The sequence below is a fragment of the Acipenser ruthenus genome, chromosome 31 (assembly GCF_902713425.1).
Source record: "Acipenser ruthenus chromosome 31, fAciRut3.2 maternal haplotype, whole genome shotgun sequence".
In the NCBI taxonomy this organism is placed as follows: domain Eukaryota; kingdom Metazoa; phylum Chordata; class Actinopteri; order Acipenseriformes; family Acipenseridae; genus Acipenser; species Acipenser ruthenus.
Genome location: NC_081219.1, coordinates 3,542,479 through 3,562,303, shown reverse-complemented (window position 1 = coordinate 3,562,303; position 19,825 = coordinate 3,542,479). Strand labels below are relative to the sequence as shown.

The 19,825-nt window shown below is 40.8% G+C and overlaps 1 protein-coding gene across 2 annotated transcripts in view; it reads right to left on the bottom strand.

Moving 5' to 3' along the window:
• Nucleotides 1-19,825, bottom strand: part of LOC117396973 (protein crumbs homolog 2-like) — a 197,460-nt gene that overhangs the window by 71,559 nt on the left and 106,076 nt on the right. For both annotated transcript variants that reach the window (XM_059005292.1, XM_059005293.1), the window contains one exon: nt 6,490-7,191. In XM_059005292.1, coding sequence (XP_058861275.1) covers nt 6,490-7,191 — 702 coding nt within the window. The remainder of the gene's footprint in view (nt 1-6,489; nt 7,192-19,825) is intronic.

The following is a 19,825-nucleotide window of genomic DNA, read 5'->3' as shown; positions in this document are numbered from 1 at the left end:
CCGGCTCCTGGCACAAGAATTCTTCCCTCACAGTCAGCAACGTAGTTGGAAGTGTAACCCCTCTGTCCAATAATGGCCGTGAAACTGCAAAGTAGATGCACTGCTTAGGTAGTATAGAGCTTCGTTGTGCATCCCAGACTGCCTCCCACTCGGGCTTCGCAAGGAATGGACAATACTTATAGCCGTCTCGCTGCCAAACTCCATATGATTTTCTGTACATGTCAATTTTTGTATTAGTTCTTTGAAGGAAATCAAGCCCCAAAACCAAAGGAAAAATTAGATGTTGGTCCTTCATGACATAAGTATCAATTTTCCATTTGACGCCATGGAAATTATACAACAGAAGGATCTTCCCCACAGCCCCGTAAGTACGCCCATCTGCCAGGACGAAAGCCTGCTCCTCACATGGTATGAGCGACTCTCCAGGTTTCCGAATCTGTTGCCAGAGTTGATTCTTCATCAAGGTGTAAGTGCAGCCTGTATCCAACAAAGCTGGACTTTGCATGTTTCCCATGCTGATCTGAACGACCAAAAGCTTTAGAATATTCGTATCATCTTCGGGAATCTTCAAGCTTTGCACCACTCCTACTTCAGTTTGCTTTTTCATAAAACTTTTAGCTCCCCTCTTGTCTGAACGTTCAGTTGACTGGTTGTTAACTTTAGCCCAATATTCCTTTTGAAACGACCAATCTCTCTCTACCATTGTTCCAACTTTTACGAGCTCAGCAACAGAAGTGACAGTACCACGCAGTGAGCTGGCCAGCTTTGGATTGCAATTATTTAATATCCTGCGTATTACTTCTGTTTCTTCCATATCCGCCTTCCACTTTATACAGAGAGCGCGATAATCGTAGGCAAAGTCTTGTATGCTTTCCCCTGGCGCTTGCACTCTGTCACGGAGCTTGTCTTCAATCATGGTTTGAAAATCGGCAGGTAGAAATGCTCTCAGGAACATAGTTTTAAACTGACCCCAATTCTTTATGGTCTGACGTTCGGCCAACCACCAACTCTTGGCTGGACCCTTAAGAACCGAAGAGAGGGTAGCAATTATTTCAAGATCTGACAAAGGACGCAGAGCTAAAAACTCTTCACACCTTTCAATGTATCCAATCGCATCTTTCTCTTCAGCCTTCTCACCGAACTCTGGGAAATTAATTCGAATAGGGAGCTTACCAGCCATCATACTGGTGTTCTCTCTTTGTACTATCGATGACGTAGATTGACGTTCCTCCTCTCTGGCATGTGAAGCCACCGGCTGGGTTCGAGGAAATGCTAACGATGATCCAAATGACACGCAGGGTGTACTAGCCTGTCTCTTTAATTGCTTCATTTCCTCCTGCCATATTTCTTCTCTACGACGCAAACATTTCACCACAGACCTCTCCAGCTTAGCAAGGGCAGATTTTACATAATTCTCTACATTCTCAAATCTCTGATCTATATAGCCTCTTAATGACTCTTCTCTATTAATCTGACTTTCCTGGGACTCCTTAAAATGTTTGCTTAAATCATCAAGCTTCTCCCGCACTTGGTCTACATCAACTGATAAATTAAGGGCCTGATCTAACACCCCTTCATTTTCCAATTGGGACAGGTTATCTTCCAACTCTCCTTCTGCTCGTTCTAAATTATCTAAATAAAGCTCATCTAGGGAATCAATCAGTTCCGACACTGGTTCACGTCTGGTTACAAACGGAGCCGCAGCAAAATCAAAATGCTCAAGAGTTAATGTTTCACTTCCTAATACAGACATTTTACTTTTTTTTTTTTTTTTTTTTAAATCCCAATTAAAAAAGTCTGTAAACAATAACACACCACTCTAAACGTAACCCAGGTCCCCGTACGGGCCACCAATTCTGTAACAACCAGACTTAAGACACAAGCCAAGACTAACTGTTTTCAAAAACAGATAATTAAAGACTGATTGACAGCAAATAATGGGACCAAAAGTTCGTGGGTAAGAGTGTCATAATCTTCAGTAACCTTTTTATAGTGGCAAAAAACTGTAGAACAGTACAATGTCGATACAAAGGAAGCAAAATATACCTTAAACATTGCTCTAAGAAACCTCATAGCACAATAGAATGCATAGTGGATACACTGATATAAATATTTTGGCAGTGAAACAACAAGTAATACAGTAAACAGTCAAAATGACCCTGTTAACCCTGGGTATTACTGGTAAAACCGTTTCGCAAAAACAGCTTGAAACACAATGAAGTAGTATTAACAAAAATTAACCAGTCCATGTAAATCAATGCGGTCATAAAGTTCCTTATTGCAGAAAGACAAACCAAACAAAGCCAATCCAAAAAACAAAGTCAAACGTGCTTCAAAACAAAACAAACTTGCAAAAAAACATATTCCAGAAAAAAATAAAGTATCAAAATAAACACTCATAGTACTATGAAGAAAAAAAACAATTGTAATCCAGCATTGTCCAGCGCAAAAAAGAAAAGTTTAACAGACCGTCTCACCCCTTCCTGCCGTGTGTCCAAGGACCGGCTGCGCGTTGTTCCTGGGACGTAAATCGATCTGTTTTCTTCAGTTTCAAATAATCCATATAAAACGAACGGTATTTCAAAGCTGTATTCGCGACAATTAGCTCAGTGACACTCCATAAAAAATGTTACATCGTCTCTAGATAAGCTTAAATAATTTAAAAAGCAAAAAAGAAACCGCAACAAAACTGCAAACGACACTCAGCTCTCCTTTCAGGCCACCCTCTCATTTCCCACAATACGCTCTTTTATCAATGAAACCAGGTGGCTTGAATTAAAACAATTACCGTAGCTGGCAGAATATAAGAGCCTTCACATAGAAAAAAGAAATAAAATGAACCCCGATGAATCCCCCCCAAGCCTGGACAACTAAGCCAAACGGGAGATAGGCTAATAAACAAGGCAGAAATGAACAATTTATTCTAACCTGGCCAGGTATAATCCATTCTAATTAAAGAACAGATGATGATGTATTTTTAACATCATTTATGTGGCGGTCGCCACAAGCCGACCAGCATTACCTCAGTCTTGTCAGGATTCAACTTAAAAAAATGTAGCTGCATCCAATTCTTGATGTCACTTAGACAAAGCATAGGACAAGATATTGATAACTCCAAGTCTGGAGAAGAGCACAGGTGAACCTGTGTGTCTTCCGCAGAACAGTGAAATTTGTGAAAAATCTGTCCCAGTGGAAGCATGTAAATACAGAACAAAATCGGCCCCAGAACAGATCCCTGCGGAACACCAGATGAACATTGACCAATTTTTACGTACTGCTCTCCACCAGTTAGGTATGATTTAAACCAGCTGAGCGCAGAACCCGTTAATCCTTTTCCAGTCTACTCAAGAGAATCGATGGTATCAAAAGCAGCGCTAAGGTCTAACAAGACAAGAATGGAAACAGAACCCGAGTCAGCATTCATGAGTAAATCATTGACTACCCTAATAAGAGCTGTCCCCATGCTGTGCAAGGATCTCAAATCAGACTGGAAAACATCAGATACATTGTTGTTAAGTAAATGATTTTGTAACTGATAAACAACAGCTCGTTCCAAAATCTTAGACAAGTAAGGTAAACTGGAAACAGGTCTGTAGTTACAGGGCAAACTGGGGTCTAAATTATGCTTTTTTAAAAAAGGGGAGAGATTACAGCACATTTGAATGCAAAAGGTACCATGCCAAAACAAAGTGATTCATTAATGCGAGTTACCGGAGAGCACAGAGCTGAAAAGCTTGATTTGAGAATAGGTGTAGGAATTGGGTCTAAAGAACAGGTGGTAGATTTTGATTTTAAAACCATCTCAAAAACACTATTTGAAGAGAGCTCATTAAATTTTGAAAAAGGAGTTCCACAAAATTCTAAATTCTCCGTAAGGGACTCGATTGGGTCACTAACGAAAAGCTGACTTCTAAGGTATACCACATAGCTCCTCGTCCAGGCCCCGGTACTCTCCTGCCTAGACTACTGCAACTCCCTCCTGGCCAACCTCCCTGCATCTGCCACCCATCTGCTCCAGCTCATCCAGAACTCCGCTACTCGCCTGGTGTTCTCTCTGCCTCGCTTCTCCCACGCAACTCCACTGCTCCGCTCACTCCACTGGCTCCCGATCACCACTTTCATCCAGTTCAAGACTCTTGTACTCGCCTACCGATGCCTTGACCAGACTGCACTCAGCTACCTCCAGACCCTCTTATCTCCCTACTCCCCCACCCAATCTCTCCACTCCGCCTGCACTAGAAGACTGGCTGTACCTCCTCTATGTTCCCCTGCCTCCAGAGCCCGCTCCTTCTCCACCCTCGCCCCGCAGTGGTGGAACGACCTTCCTACGGATGTCAGGACTGCCCAGCCCATGACCACCTTCCGGTGCTTCCTCAAGACACACCTCTTCAGACAACACCTGTAAAACTCAACTCTTCCCTTCTAGACAATATATCCTTCTGCCTTTAATGCACTTTAACTTGCACTTATCTTCTCCCTATTGTACTGTATTTAATCCTGTACTTTACCCAATCTGTAGTATCTTGTATTTACTTGCACTCGTATCTAACCCTGATGTATCTATCAGCACTTATCTGCTCGTGAAATGCCCCGATATCAAATTGTACTGTGTTTTGTATTTGCTCTCATTAGGACTGAAGTCACTGTATTTTGTATTTTGCTCTTAATTGTAATTCTTGATATATATATGTTTGTATACAACTGTAAGTCACCCTGGGTAAGGGTGTCTGCTAAGAAATTGATATATATATCATCAGTATATATATATATATATATATATATATATATATATATATATATATATATATATATATATATAGCCATCATCAGTTAAAACGAACAATTCTGCAGATAACACAAGAGGCATCATCATCATGGTGCACCAGGTGTATGAGGTCTACTGCCATGTCAGTGTGTTGGGGGGGGTTGTGTATATCTGGGCACTGTTATGCAGGTATAGTAGGAGACAGATGCATAATAGTGGCACCAACATCACACTGTATCTTTATGAAATCTACTGCCATGATCAATGTCTAGTGTGGCATCTGCATGTTTGATGTGCGTCAGTTTGTTGGGTGGGGGGTGGGGAACTGCATGCAGGACAACATGAGGGGAAGTGTATATGTATGGTAAATCACAACATGAGGGGAAGTGTATATGTATGTGTAGCAGGGAGAGTGCCCTGCACGTGTGTATTTAGTGTTGGTATCATTTGTATGGGGAAATGGGTTTATTGTGTGTCGTTTTGGGGTTGATTTGTTTAATTGAATTATTGTTTTACAGACGGGCGCTCGATTGAAACTTGCTGCCTGCTATGCTTGGTTGAGGGGAAGGGTAGCAGGTGATTGGCTGTGCTGGTCCTCAATCAGCAGGTGGGCGGGTCTCGACAGAGTGTCCGTCAGGTTAAAAACATCCGCGGGAGATAGCTCAGGGCTGTTGCAAGGCCTGCCGTTTTCACGGCACCTTTGATTTATAGTTTGTGGTATTGTGTTTTATTTTGCACTTTTTGTACAGCTTGATGTACTAGTCCTCTGTGCGTTACCATCGCTGGTAACGTCACATGACCACCTTTATTTTACTTTTGTTTTCTGTTTGTTTGTGAATAAAACCTGCGCGCCTGTGCCGGCGTTTTCAACAACACCACGTCTGTCTCTCTGTATGCTTGAACAGCGGCTACCCACACGCGTGACACGAGGAAGACCCTGTCACAGTATGGTAAATCACAACATGAGGGGAAGTGTATATGTATGGTAAATCACAACATGAGGGGAAGTGTATATTTAGTGTATATGAGACACAGGTGCATGAGTAGCATAACTTTCTGTTGTATGGAATTCAGTGGCATAGTCTTTTGCAAGGGAGGAAGGGGTGATGGGCCAGCAGTACCATTCACAGTAACATGGATAGGGGAATGGAAGCACTTTAAGAACAGGACACCCATGCGACAGATGTATGACACAATGATATTGTCAGCTGCAAAAATGGAAGTGTATGAGGTACACTGTTATGAAACTGTTTACATGGGCGAGTGGAATGTGCTGTGTCATTTCAGTTTGAGAGGGCAGCATCAACAACACGGATCAACCAACAGTTTTTCAGTGTCATACTGGATGAGCAACCAAATACAGTTTAATGGGAGGGTTGGGCTGTATACGCTGTGCTGTAATACCAGTATGTTCTGTATTCTCTAGTGTTTTAGGACTATGTTGGCAGATAGCACAGACATGCATTCTGTAAATATCCATCCTTATGCAGTGCAGTCATCTTAACTGATGATGGCTGTCTGTGGTTGCTTGTGTTGCCTTGCCCCTTCCACTGCTTGTATATATATATGTGTGTGTGTGTGTGTGTGTGTGTGCATTTGTGAGTGTGTGTGCGTGCGTGCATGTGTGTGTGTGTGTGCGCGCGCGCGTGCATGTGTGTGCGTGCGTGCGTGCGTGTGTATGTGTGTGTGTGTGTGTGTGTGTATGTGTGTGTGTGCGCGTTTACCTGTAAACCCCAGGAGACACGTGCACACATAGTGGTCCTTCTCGTTGATACAGCTCCCGTTGTTCTTGCAGGGCCGGGAGGCACACTCATTGATGTCAATCTCACAGTTATAGCCCTGGAACCCAGGCACACAGAAGCAGTGGTACTCATTCACTCCGTCCACACAGATGGCTCCGTTTCTACACGGGCTGAGCTGGCATTCATTGATATTGGCTTCACAGTGCTCCCCCCTGAACCCAGGGGTGCACTCACACAGGTAGCCCTCAGGACGATCGCTGCAGCTCCCATTATTAAGACAGGTCTCAGCGGTACAACTGGTTATCTTAGACTGGCAGTCATCCCCGGTGTAGCCATTCCGGCACTGGCAGGTGTACCCATTGATGCCATCCACACACTCAGTCTTGTTTTCAATGCACGGGTTGCTATCACATTCATTGATATTGAGAGTGCAGTTGTTGCCCGTGAAGCCTGTTGGGCAGCTACAATGGTACTCTTCAGTTCCGAGAGTGCTGGTACAGTTCCTGTAGCTGGCGCAGGGCTTCTGTGAGCACGGGTCATACAGCTCCTCACAGTTTCTACCGCTATACTTCAGAGGCTCCGTCGGGCACTCGCATTTGTAGTCAAAGATAATGTCCACACATGTTCCATTGTTTTGACAGGGTGCTGATAAACACTTGTCCAGGATTTCAGTACAGAATATACCTGCAACCAAAAGAGATATGCAAAGGGGTTATTAATAGTACAGAATATATCTCTAACCAAGAGATATGGAAAGGGGTTATTAGGCCGCTATACTGTCAAGGCAGATATGTTTGGATCACTACAACTTGTACATATGCTAATGGAATACCATTTGGTTTATGGGTCAGCAGTGTGGAGTAGTGGTTAGGGCTCTGGACTCTTGACCGGAGGGTTGTGGGTTCAATCCCCAGTGGGGGACACTGCTGTTGTACCCTTGAGCAAGGTACTTTACCTAGATTGCTCCAGTAAAAACCCAACTGTATAAATGGGTAATTGTATGTAAAGATAATGTGATATCTGTATAATGTGAAATAATGTATAATGTGATATCTTGTAACAATTGTAAGTCACCCTGGATAAGGGCGTCTGCTAAGAAATAAATAATAATAATAATAATAATAATAATAATAATAATAATAATAATAATAATGGGTAGAGGGGGATTCAACTCAATACAAGCGTGTCCGTAACATCCACCCCTATTGCCACAACTGTAAGTTCAAAATCAGAGCTATCAGTATGATGAATGGTGGACCATGATGTTTATGAACAGTATGTACTGAATGCTACCCCTCTGCTTCGCACTCTCCACTGCCTACCTATCTGCTTGCATTCACTTCAAGACCTTTACTCTTATCTACCTCTCTTCAACACACTGCCCTCCTATCTCCAATCCCTCGTGTCTCCCTACACCCCCTCTTGCCCTCTCCACTCCTCCTCTACAGGCTGACTGGTCATGCTTTCCCTCCACTCTCCATCCTCCCATGACTGGTCTTTCTCTTCCTTAGCCCCTCTGTGGTGGAGCCAGCTACTGGAGAACTTCAGGACTGCTCTGACTCTCACTGCCTTCCCCTGCCTCCTCAAGACCCAGCTGTGTAGACTGCACTTGAAGATCTCTTGATCCATCCCTCCTACAATGCATTTGTCTGCCTTACCTTGCATCACATTACTGGATCCTCAGCTATGCATTACTGTGTCACTGTAGATATAAATGTTGTAATCCTAACTTGTTGCATCCCAGTTCATAGTGTATTCTAGTATTGTAACCCAGTACTGCCCTGTAACACATGTAAGTCACCTTGCATAAAGGCATCTGTCAAATAAATAAATAAATAAATAAATAAATAAATAAATAAATAAATAAAATAATAGCCCCACATTTGATACTGCCAGTAACTTGAGCTAAATAATGTTAAGTGTATATCGAGCCTAAGTGTATTCAATTAAAAAATCCTTAACCATTACCACGGCGGCACCATTAAATGTACCCTGTTTAAGTCTCTATTCCTGATTTACTGTATTAACTGAGCCTGTAACATTGTGCACACTTTCCATACAGCTAAAATGGCTGTGTGGCGGGGCAAAAGCCCTAAATGTGTATAGTGTGTGTGTGGGGGGGGAATATAAGGTTGGCAAGGATGGGGTTAAATCTGTCCCTGCCAGCAGTCACAGGTGTGTCCAGTTTGGTAATTGGTGCTAATTGGGGAGTGTATAAAAGGAAGGAGAAATCTTTTGCAGGGGTGATCAGTTGCAGCCCCGGGGCCGTGTGTTGCGCTTTCACTTTCTAAACAGCCCCCGAGACGCAGCTTTGATATGTGATTGATTTTATCCATCACTTTTTAAAAAATCGCCTAACAATCTCTGGGGAAAAGAACGTGACCGCGTCATCTTTTACAGATTACTTGTCTTGCAGCAATGCTCTATACACCGTTGGTAAAAACGAAACGAAATGGACAAATTTATTATAAGGTATGTTAGGCAGATTCATAATATTGTGAAGTTGGCTCTTTTGAACAAAAATAAATAGATTTAAATATCGAATACAATTATTTGTTTTATTATTATAACCTTTTTCATGCAAAATGCATGAATGCCAAGTATTTAAAAATAAATTTCTATAAAAAAAACTAAGATTGCCTAAACATGTAGATTTGAGTAGTAGTTTATTGTGAAACATAAGTAAGTACCATACACATTTTTTATAATAAGTTAAAAATATTTAGCCAGTATAGTATTTGAGAATACTTAATTCTTGTGCCATGTAGGCCAGCCAGAGTGACCAACAACAATGCAGAGGCCACCCTGACGAGTGCAGGGCAGTCAGAACCTAGCCTAGCCAGAGTGAGCAGCAATGCAGAGGCCACCCTGACGAGCGCAGGGCAGTCAGAACCTAGCCTAGCCAGAGTGAGCAGCAATGCAGAGGCCACCCCAAGTGCAGGGCAGTCAGTACCTTCCCTGACACCTACTCCGCAGGGAACAGACGACGATGATACAGGTGGGGCCGTGCCAAAAAAAAAGAGAAAACAGGGCGACTGCCATAGGTTTTGGAATAAAGATTGGGAGTTGGAATACTTGATGATGTATGACAAAGCTGACAAATTGCTGTAAGTACTACACATGCGGAAAACTAATGGACACGGTAAAAAAGTTCTCTACGTCATTTTGATAAACACCATGTAGAAATGAAGCAATGTGGTCATAAGACAAAACAATAACTGTATTTAAATGAAAAGAAAAACAGTGCTGATAAAACGTCTTCTGCGTTCAAACAGCATTTTGAAAAACAAGAAAATCTGACAGAGGCCTCCCTTCAACTTGCAGCAATGAAGGCAAAAGAAAATATTAAATTCACTCACTCCAAGGGTATTGTAGAGTGGGCTGCAGCTGTTGATCCACAGTGCAACGTATTTAGGAGATATGCCATCAAGCAGGCATACAACATCCAGAAGAACAAATGACATAGGTCAATTGACCAGTCTGAATTAAGTTCAAACTTAAAGAATAGCATGGCATCTAACGGCTGATGAGAGCACAGACACAGGCACTCAAACTCAGCTTTTGTTATATGTCAGCTATGTTGATCTTGATGATGAAGAAATTGAGGAAAAGGAATTTGTAAACTCTCATTTTGGCCACCGTGAAAAATCTTCTTGATCACCCTTGCTTTGTCTGGTGGAGGGAGTGGGCGAGTGTTTTGATGTGTGTTTGTGAATGTACTGTGAAGGCTAATGCTCAGCCTATAGTACATATTGTTTTGTTTAACCTTTTACTTTGGCCCTTGTGCCATATTTTGTTTGTTCCTCATAAGTAGGCTAAAATTATATCAAGATGCGTGAAGATACTATGAATGAATATAGGTTGCAATGTGCATCACTGTACATTTAAATAAAATACATTATAATCTGATGTTTGTGTTTTCTTATTCAAGTAAAAAAATGAATTGTTGGTCCGAATTAAGTAAAGCCTCGAAGAAACAGAAAAGACTGTAGCAATAATGCATTATGTTACCAGTACAGTAATATTTATAAGAATTGAGATTGCAGATCACAAATCTGCTTAAGTGCATACTTCATTTAAGTGTATAAATATTTGTGAAAAATAGGTATACACTTCACATGCTAGACTGTACCAAGTTTCATTACAATTGGATAAGTGCTTTTCGCCTCCACTTTACCTCTGTCCTAGGGAAGGATAATAAAGGATCTGTTTCTATAGCTGAGACTACAGGGTACATGTAGTTCACAAAGAACAGGAAGCTCTGGTTACATGTAGTTCACAAAGAATGGGAAGCTCAGGTACATGTAGTTCACAAAGAACAGGATGCTCAGGTACATGTAGTTCACAAAGAACAGGATGCTCAGGTACATGTAGTTCACAAAGAACAGGAAGCTCAGGAACATGTAATTCACAAAGAACAGGAAGCTCAGGAACATGTAGTTCACAAAGAACAGGAAGCTCAGGAACATGTAATTCACAAAGAACAGGAAGCTCAGGAACATGTAGTTCACAAAGAACGGGAAGCTCAGGAACATGTAGTTCACAAAGAACGGGAAGCTCATGAACATGTAGTTCACAAAGAATGGGAAGCTCAGGAACATGTAGTTCACAAAGAACAGGAAGCTCAGGAACATGTAGTTCACAAAGAACAGGAAGCTCAGGAACATGTAGTTCACAAAGAACAGGAAGCTCAGGAACATGTAGTTCACAAAGAACGGGAAGCTCAGGAACATGTAGTTCACAAAGAACAGGAAGCTCTGGTTACATGTAATTCACAAAGAACAGGAAGCTCAGGTACATGTAATTCACAAAGAACAGGAAGCTCAGGTACATGTAGTTCACAAAGAACAGGAAGCTCAGGAACATGTAGTTCACAAAGAACAGGAAGCTCAGGAACATGTAATTCACAAAGAACAGGAAGCTCAGGTACATGTAGTTCACAAAGAACAGGAAGCTCAGGTACATGTAGTTCACAAAGAACAGGAAGCTCAGGAACATGTAGTTCACAAAGAACAGGAAGCTCAGGTACATGTAGTTCACAAAGAACAGGAAGCTCAGGAACATGTAGTTCACAAAGAACAGGAAGCTCAGGAACATGTAGTTCACAAAGAACGGGAAGCTCATGAACATGTAGTTCACAAAGAATGGGAAGCTCAGGAACATGTAGTTCACAAAGAACAGGAAGCTCAGGAACATGTAGTTCACAAAGAACAGGAAGCTCAGGAACATGTAGTTCACAAAGAACGGGAAGCTCAGGAACATGTAGTTCACAAAGAACAGGAAGCTCTGGTTACATGTAATTCACAAAGAACAGGAAGCTCAGGTACATGTAATTCACAAAGAACAGGAAGCTCAGGTACATGTAGTTCACAAAGAACAGGAAGCTCAGGAACATGTAGTTCACAAAGAACAGGAAGCTCAGGAACATGTAATTCACAAAGAACAGGAAGCTCAGGTACATGTAGTTCACAAAGAACAGGAAGCTCAGGAACATGTAGTTCACAAAGAACAGGAAGCTCAGGAACATGTAGTTCACAAAGAACAGGAAGCTCAGGAACATGTAGTTCACAAAGAACAGGAAGCTCAGGAACATGTAGTTCACAAAGAACAGGAAGCTCAGGAACATGTAGTTCACAAAGAACAGGAAGCTCAGGAACATGTAGTTCACAAAGAACGGGAAGCTCAGGAACATGTAGTTCACAAAGAACGGGAAGCTCAGGAACATGTAGTTCACAAAGAACGGGAAGCTCAGGAACATGTAGTTCACAAAGAACGGGAAGCTCAGGAACATGTAGTTCACAAAGAACAGGAAGCCCTTGGAGACTACATCAAACCCTGTGGTATAAGAATGAACCCAAAAACTCATTTCACCACTGAAGATACTGAGAACGACTTTCAAAATAAAATCCTGTAACGCGGGCTGCGCCTTTCGTCCAGTCATTTTTTTTTCTAGTTGAAATAGACACTCGTGAGAAAATAATGAAGAATGTTGATTTGGGCCGAATAGGGTAATACTTGCAGTACTGTAAAGTAGAATGCATTTAGTATCTCAGTTCAACAGCTACTGTACAGACTTTAAAACATTTTACATTTACATACAGACTATAATTACATGTTCCATGTACATTTAGAAATGATTAAAGGGTATTTAATTTTATATGAGGATTAGCAGCATTTCTTTTCTATTAAGCAGCTTCAGTGATTAAGTCTGAATATGTTTGTTTGACATTCTTTATCTGATTAACACTACCAGGAGCCCAGCTACAAAGCAGCATTGGGAATGGTTCTGAAAGTTAGGTCAATGGAAGTTTGACATTCAAAGCTGGCTCACACGCTGAGACGATTGAGAGGTTTGTCTAGGTGTGAATGTTTTAATATTAAGATCTCCCTGTGTGTTAAAAGGGCAGCACAATCTTTGAAGCTAATAAAATACTTCCATGAATATAAAGGAAAAGTTCATACTAGTATGCAGTACAAGTCTCCCTCAATTCAAAGCAAAGTGAAAACAAACACGTTTGACCTCGAGCGCCTGTCCAAGTTTTTCACGTTTAAACGAGGACGGCAGCTTCAAGTCGAAACATGTTTGTTTGTGCTTTCAAACCACAATAAATGAGTAAAGAAAACAAAATAAGGAGATGAAGACAATCTGACAATGTCTGAGTTTTTGTTCATGAGTGCGGACATCCGAAATGCTGACAGTTTACTGATTACTGTGAGGTCAACGCACCTGATTTGTAGAACTTGAAAAGAGGTTTAAATGAAGCACAAGGGTTTATATGGAAGCAGTCTTTGAGAGCCAGACAGCCTCTGTTTCCATAATCTCCCCTGAGACAGCATTATAAACAGGATTAAAGATTATAAATAGGTCAAGACATAGTGTATATATTTAAGCGATAGAGCCTGTCGATGCAGGCTCCACTGTGTGGTAGATGACCATGACTGGAGTTATGAGTCCCGAGTCGTAGGTGAGGGCGCTAACGAAAGTCAAGGTCATCTACCACAAACTTTAAAACCTATATTTACCTTGAACTTCTGATATTTCACCAGGTAACCTTCCGCTGAGGAAAATAGTCCCTAACATAATTAGAACAGAAAAACGACAGACGTAGAGAAAACGGTTATTATTATTATTATTATTATTATTATTATTATTATTATTATTATTTGGCTAACATATTTATTGGGTTCTTACTCTTTCTTATTATAATTTATCTGGACATTGCCAGATAAATTAACTGTACAATTGTTGAATTGTCTGTGTAGTATAGAGTCGGACTCAAAACTTGTTGGAGGTGGGGCATCATTCAAGCTGGCAGGGAGTGGATTGGCTGGTGCGGAAGGAACTGAAGCAGGGTTGGCAGTTTGACTGGCTGGTTTTGAGGGAGGGTGTTGTTTGGATCCAGCTGATGACAGAATTGTGACTTTCCTGTTGATTTGCTGTCCAGTAGCTGCGAATTGAGCCTTCATTGTCCTGTCACAGACATGATTTCAGCGTCAGAAAGTATCAACGTTTATGTAGCTTTTTATGTTATCAGATTAGTTGTAGATTACAATGTTAAGGGAAAAAGCTGGTATTTATGCGCAGATTGATTTAAAATTTAATTCACAGTTAAGCACTTCAATGTTCCAGTGGGCATCTATGCAAAACAGAAGCCTGCTAGATATTTAGCTTGTTATTAGCACATGTTTGGACACAGACAGACAGACAGAACTGTTTGCAGGCTTGGGTTTCCCTTCAGGAATGCGGATGGTAATCCTTGGTCTTTGGACCACCACGTGAGCAAGCAGCAGCAATAAACATGAGCTTTCAGATGCTGTAAAGAAGATTCAGGCACTTTGAAATAAGACTCGCAACCACATTGTAAAGACATCTGCTTAAAAGTGAATTCCCTTAAGAATGTCCTTGTTTTCAAATAAAAATATATACCTTTTAAATTTTAAAGAAATCTGCCACAGTCTTTTTAAGATTTAGTTTAAGCATGTTCTGTGATACCTCAGGGTTGCTATACCTCAGTTTTTCATAATTTCTGTAATTTTCAACAAAAGCAGTCATTATTTTAAGAAGTTCAAAGAGTTAAAGAGTTACAGAACCCCTTGCATTTTCTTCCTAAGAAACACATTACTTTACCTCGGTTTTGCATTGTCCGTATTGCATGAATATATAAAAAAAATATAATCCAGATTGTTTTGAGATTATATACACATATATGTAAAATTTGAAAAAGGAAAACTGATGTGTATCAGACGGAGCAAAATCAAATAAAAAAGTTAATGTAGGTACACAGAAATGTGAATAATTGATAAAAAAAAATATATATATATATATATATATATATATATATATATATATATATATATATATATATATATATATATAATAAAACAGGATGTTTCGGATTACAAGTCCTTCTTCAGCTTGATGGAAAAAGCAGTGTGTAAACAAGCTCTTGTTATGAACAAGATGTCTTTCAAAATAAAAGTTCTGGAGGATGATGACTTCACAATAGAATGCAATAGAAATTTCAAGAGGTTCTAAAGTGCCTAATTTGAAAATTAATTTGTGTTATTTTTGCTTCCTGGTTGCATTTGTCCCATAGCAGTGATTTATTCCACAAATTGTGCTGTCTTCTGCAGTGTGGTCATTTGTGTAGGAATGTCTGGCAACAGGAGATGTAGAGGTGTTAATTCTTATACAGACGCACTCCACCTATAACGGATCCTGTTAGAACAGAGTTCTGTTTACAAAGAGGAGGCATGTCCCTGCCAGACAACATGGGCTTTAATGGGGAATTACTCTGCTTAAAACTGACTGACTTGTTTATAACATATATACTGTTTAATATGCACAGTTTTCCTGTTACACAGGACAGCAAATGACAGTCACGACGGCACTTATGATGTCAAAGGAAAAATCATTACCACATGGTACGTTTATACACACCATATTTTATTTTTTTATTTTTTTATTTTTTTTATCTGAGTCAGTGATAATAACTATTGTTTTGTATTTGATTTTTTTTTCTTGTTGGGAAATAATGTTAATGATTTAATAAAGGTAACAACAAGAAAACAAAATGTGAATCTTGGTGAGCAGAGTACAGTAGCTTGTAATTCCAGTTTGTAACTTTGTTTGAAAAATCATAGCCTTCAATATAAATGTATATATTTTGGCTGTTGTAGTGTCCATTTTACCCTTCGTTTCACTGGAGCAGACTGGATAGGATTGCTTGTCAGGGGTGTTACACGGGGCAATCCTCATGGGATTTGGTCGCAAGCAACATAGTTGCTACCAATAAATTGCCTAGATAGTTGCCGCTACTGCTGATCCCCTTTCGAGATCAATTATTATTAATAAAAATAAATAATCGCAGAATTATTTTCATTCTCCCGTGATACTAGTAAAATTCCAGACTTTTTCAAGACTTTCATAACGGAGACATGGTTTTTCAAGAGTTTTCAAGACCTGGAAATCAGTCTGGCATTTTTCCATACTTTTTCCAGACTTCCAGACTAGCGTACGAACCCTGTACCACTCATCAACCTGTGAGAATGACTACCAAACAAATCTGAAGGTCAACTTTTGCTTAAGTAGAGAAGCACTGCTTCACTGGTTTAAATCAGTCTGTACCAGAAACTTACCATTGAGCCGTCCTGTCCTTCACGAAAAAACTCAACTTGCTGATGCTTTGGGCTGTGAAAACTCCAACAGCACCGGCTGGCTTGAGAGACGGAAAAGGAATGGCATCATTTTAAAGCATCAGTGCAGGGAGGCTGCTGACGTTGATGAAAATGTACTTGATATGTGGGTCCATGGTGTGCTTCCGACGACGATAGCCATTTGGGATCCAAAAGATATTTTTAATGCCAATGAAAGTGCCCTTTTCTATCGCCTTTTGCCACACTTTGGCCTTTTCTGGCGAAAATGTGCACAGAAGAAAAAAAAAAAAAAACCTGGAACCAATTTGAAACTGCAAGTTATTTAACACTGTCACTGGTTCCTGCAGAAATGTGTGCAGCTGGGACACAGAACGGGAGACACATTGCTAAGCAACCAATGGAGCAGGTAGACTCGCCTGGCGCTGAGCTGATCAGGAGGTCTGGATTAGTTGGGGGGCGTGCCCGGGGATGCCGTGCGGAGCTCAAAAAGCGCCTGCATCACAGCTTGAAGCAACTGCACCCCTGTGCTACACAGAGGGGAGCCTTTGTTTACATCATGGAGGAGAGCGTCCGCTCTGCAGGGTAACTATTACAGAACCCTTGAACTGCAAGACGGTGCCTGTGAAGGCTCTGCCCAGTCAGGTCCGTCACCATGACCCGCAGTCGCTGGGAGGCGGGACTTCGGGAGCAACAGCAATAGGTTAGTTTAGGGGATGTTGATCCCATCCAAGTATAGAGAAGGTTACCACAGTGTAGTAGGTTCCTGGAGCGGGACATCTCGTTTAGTGAGACTAACACTCGCCTTGTGTGGCAAACTTTTATTTTTACCTTTGTTTTGTTTTTTCTTCTTTATTAAAGCCGTTGCTAGGATTACCATTGTTGGTACCCGAGCGTCGGGCCTGTGTTAAGAACATAAGAACATAAGAAAGTTTACAAATGAGAGGAGGCCATTCAGCCCATCTTGCTCGTTTGGTTGTTAGTAGCTTATTGGTCCCAGAATCTCATCAAGCAGCTTCTTGAAGAATCCCAGGGTGTCCGCTTCAACAACATTACTGGGGAGTTGGTTCCATACCCTCACAATTCTTTGTATTTTCTGTTCTGAATGCCCCTTTATCTAATCTCCATTTGTGACTCCTGGTCCTTGTTTCTTTTTTCAGGTCAAAAAAGTCCCCTGGGTCGACATTGTCTATACCTTTTAAGATTCTGAATGCTTGAATCTTGGGAATGCTTGAGAGGATCTCATCTGGCCCAGGGGATTTGTTTACTTTAAGAGCTCCTAGTCCCTTTAACACTTCTGCCTCTGTTATGCTAAAGTTATTTAAAACTGGATAGGAACAGGTCGACATGTGGGGCATGTTGTCTGGGTCCTCCTTTGTAAAAACCTGTGAAAAGTAATCATTTAATATATTTGCTATTTTTTTTCATCTATGATGATTTTGCCATTTGTGTCGCTTAGACATTTAACCTCCTCTTTGAATGTTCTCTTCCTGTTATAATATTGGAAAAACATTCTGGAATTGGTTTTAGCCCCCTCAGTAATATTGATTTCTATCTCTCTCTTGGCCTTTCTAACTTCCTTTTTGACTTGTGTTTGTAGTTCCAAGTACTCTTTCTGTGTAGTTTGTTTTTGGTCCCTTTTAAACGCTCTGTAAAGTGCCTTTTTTCGCTGAATATTTTTTTTTAAATTGATCTATTAAACCATTTTGGCCATTTTGATTTAGGTTTAGATTTGTCTACCTTTGGGATGTAATTGTTTTGCACCTCTAGTACTACATTTTTAAAAAACAGCCATCCTTTGTCTGTGGATGTTTTCTCTGTTTTACTCCAATCTACTTCTGTTAGTCTCTGTTTCATACCTTCATAGTTTGCTTTTCTAAAATTGTAAACCTTAGCTTTAGTCATTACATTTGGGTTTTAAAAATCACTTCAAATGAGACCATATTGTGGTCTGAGTTTGCCAATGGCTCTCTGACCTCTGTTTTAGTTATTCTGTCTTCGTTATTTGAAAAGACTAAATCAAGGCATGCCTCCCCTCTAATCGGTGCCTTGACAAATTGCGTTAGGAAGCAGTCATTTGTCATTTCCACCATTTCAATTTTGTCCGTCGTGCTCCCCACCGGGTTCTCCCATTTTATACAGGGGAAGTTGAAATCCCCAGTATGGCTTCTCCTTTTCTACACGCATTTCTAATGTCATTGTATAACAATGTATAACACATTATTCTGCTTGGCGTCTGAATTTGGCAGTCTATAGCATGCTCCTATTATTATGCTCTTTGAATTTTTGTCCATTATTCTGACCCATATGTTATTAAACCTGCCGCCTGTACAGCGTGTCAACACCCACTGCTCTGTGTCTGCCTCACTGATATCCACTGACGATCCACACACGTCCCCTGTACAAACACTAACAGTTAATGACATTTTAATAATCACGTAGCTATGTTTGCTACACTAATAGTGTGCAATTTATGTTAAATTGACGTTTTTTGGTTGTTTTTTTGTGCAACAGATGCTGATGCATGGTATTGCAGAAGTGTATGGAGGCGCACAAGTTTCCCCAATGTGACGCTCCTTGATGCAATTAACTTGGTGGAAAAGGCTTGGCGTGAAGTGAAAAGCGAGACTTTGTATAAGGCATTTCTTAACACTGGCTTTATTTCCAGGAGATTAGTGAAGGCATTAGACAAAATGTACCGTATTCAATAAAGCTTTATACAGTGCCTTGCGAAAGTATTCGGCCCCCTTGAACTTTGTGACCTTTTGCCACATTTCAGGCTTCAAACATAAAGATATGAAACTGTAATTTTTTGTGAAGAATCAACAACAAGTGGGACATAATCATGAAGTGGAACGGAATTTATTGGATATTTCAAACTTTTTTAACAAATAAAAAACTGAAAAATTGGGCGTGCAAAATTATTCAGCCCCTTTACTTTCAGTGCAGCAAACTCTCTCCAGAAGTTCAGTGAGGATCTCTGAATGATCCAATGTTGACCTAAATGACTAATGATGATAAATAGAATCCACCTGTGTGTAATCATGTCTCCGTATAAATGAACCTGCACTGTGATAGTCTCAGAGGTCCGTTTAAAGCGCAGAGAGCATCATGAAGAACAAGGAACACACCAGGCAGGTCCGAGATACTGTTGTGGAGAAGTTTAAAGCCGGATTTGGATACAAAAAGATTTCCCAAGCTTTAAACATCCCAAGGAGCACTGTGCAAGCGATAATATTGAAATGGAAGGAGTATCAGACCACTGCAAATCTACCAAGACCTGTCCGTCCCTCTAAACTTTCAGCTCATACAAGGAGAAGACTGATCAGAGATGCAGCCAAGAGGCCCATGATCACTCTGGATGAACTGCAGAGATCTACAGCTGAGGTGGGAGACTCTGTCCATAGGACAACAATCAGTCGTATACTGCACAAATCTGGCCTTTATGGAAGAGTGGCAAGAAGAAAGCCATTTCTTAAAGATATCCATAAAAAGTGTCGTTTACAGTTTGCCACAAGCCACCTGGGAGACACACCAAACATGTGGAAGAAGGTGCTCTGGTCAGAGGAAACCAAAATCGAACTTTTTGGCAACAATGCAAAACGTTATGTTTGGCGTAAAAGCAACACAGCTCATCACCCTGAACACACCATCCCCACTGTCA